Source organism: Morone saxatilis, unplaced genomic scaffold (genome assembly GCF_004916995.1).
Source record: "Morone saxatilis isolate NCDOM2014 unplaced genomic scaffold, NCSU_SB_2.0 Contig18, whole genome shotgun sequence".
NCBI classification, from domain to species: Eukaryota; Metazoa; Chordata; class Actinopteri; family Moronidae; genus Morone; species Morone saxatilis.
In genome coordinates, this window is record NW_023339740.1 from 910,041 (window position 1) to 910,603 (window position 563).

At 40.5% G+C, this 563-nt stretch overlaps 1 protein-coding gene across 1 annotated transcript in view; it reads right to left on the reverse strand.

Moving 5' to 3' along the window:
• The window catches only part of LOC118328058 (receptor-type tyrosine-protein phosphatase gamma-like), a 144,962-nt gene that overhangs the window by 101,905 nt on the left and 42,494 nt on the right, over positions 1–563 (reverse strand). The window contains exon 6 of the mRNA XM_035661662.1: positions 411–477. Coding sequence (XP_035517555.1) covers positions 411–477 — 67 coding nt within the window. The remainder of the gene's footprint in view (positions 1–410; positions 478–563) is intronic.

The window sequence follows — 563 nt, forward strand, 5'->3', positions numbered from 1 at the left end:
TAATGTTATGGCTAATTGGTGTATCTTCTGGCCACCAGTGGCAGAACTAGAATTGGAAGATACCTTTTATGCTGTGGATATGTCAATACTAGTTTGATACTTAACACCCATGTGACATTATTTGTACAAGTTTAGACTTTCAATATTATTCCTGTGGCAAATTGTATGACCAGCTCTATGTCTGAAACATCAAAGCGGAGGGAGATCCCAGCCCAGTATGATGGTCACGGCTGATCATACAGTCGGGACTAGACAACCAAAACAAGGACCTAAAAGAGGCAAAATGCTTTGGTAATAACATATGCCTAAAGCATATTCAAAAATTCTAAAAATGAAAAATCTGAACATCCTGTCTTATAAGTCAACAGTTGTCAATCCCTGTATGGCTGGAAACTGAGACTGCCACTCACCATGATGGACCACACCCTTCAGGCCATGGATTATGGGGTCGACAGCAGGATTGTCCTTCCCTCCCACCTGCGGAACACAAAAAGATACAGAGATCATCAGATAGCCTTATTGTTCATAGCAAACATCACTGTATACCTTAAAGGTTGTATATA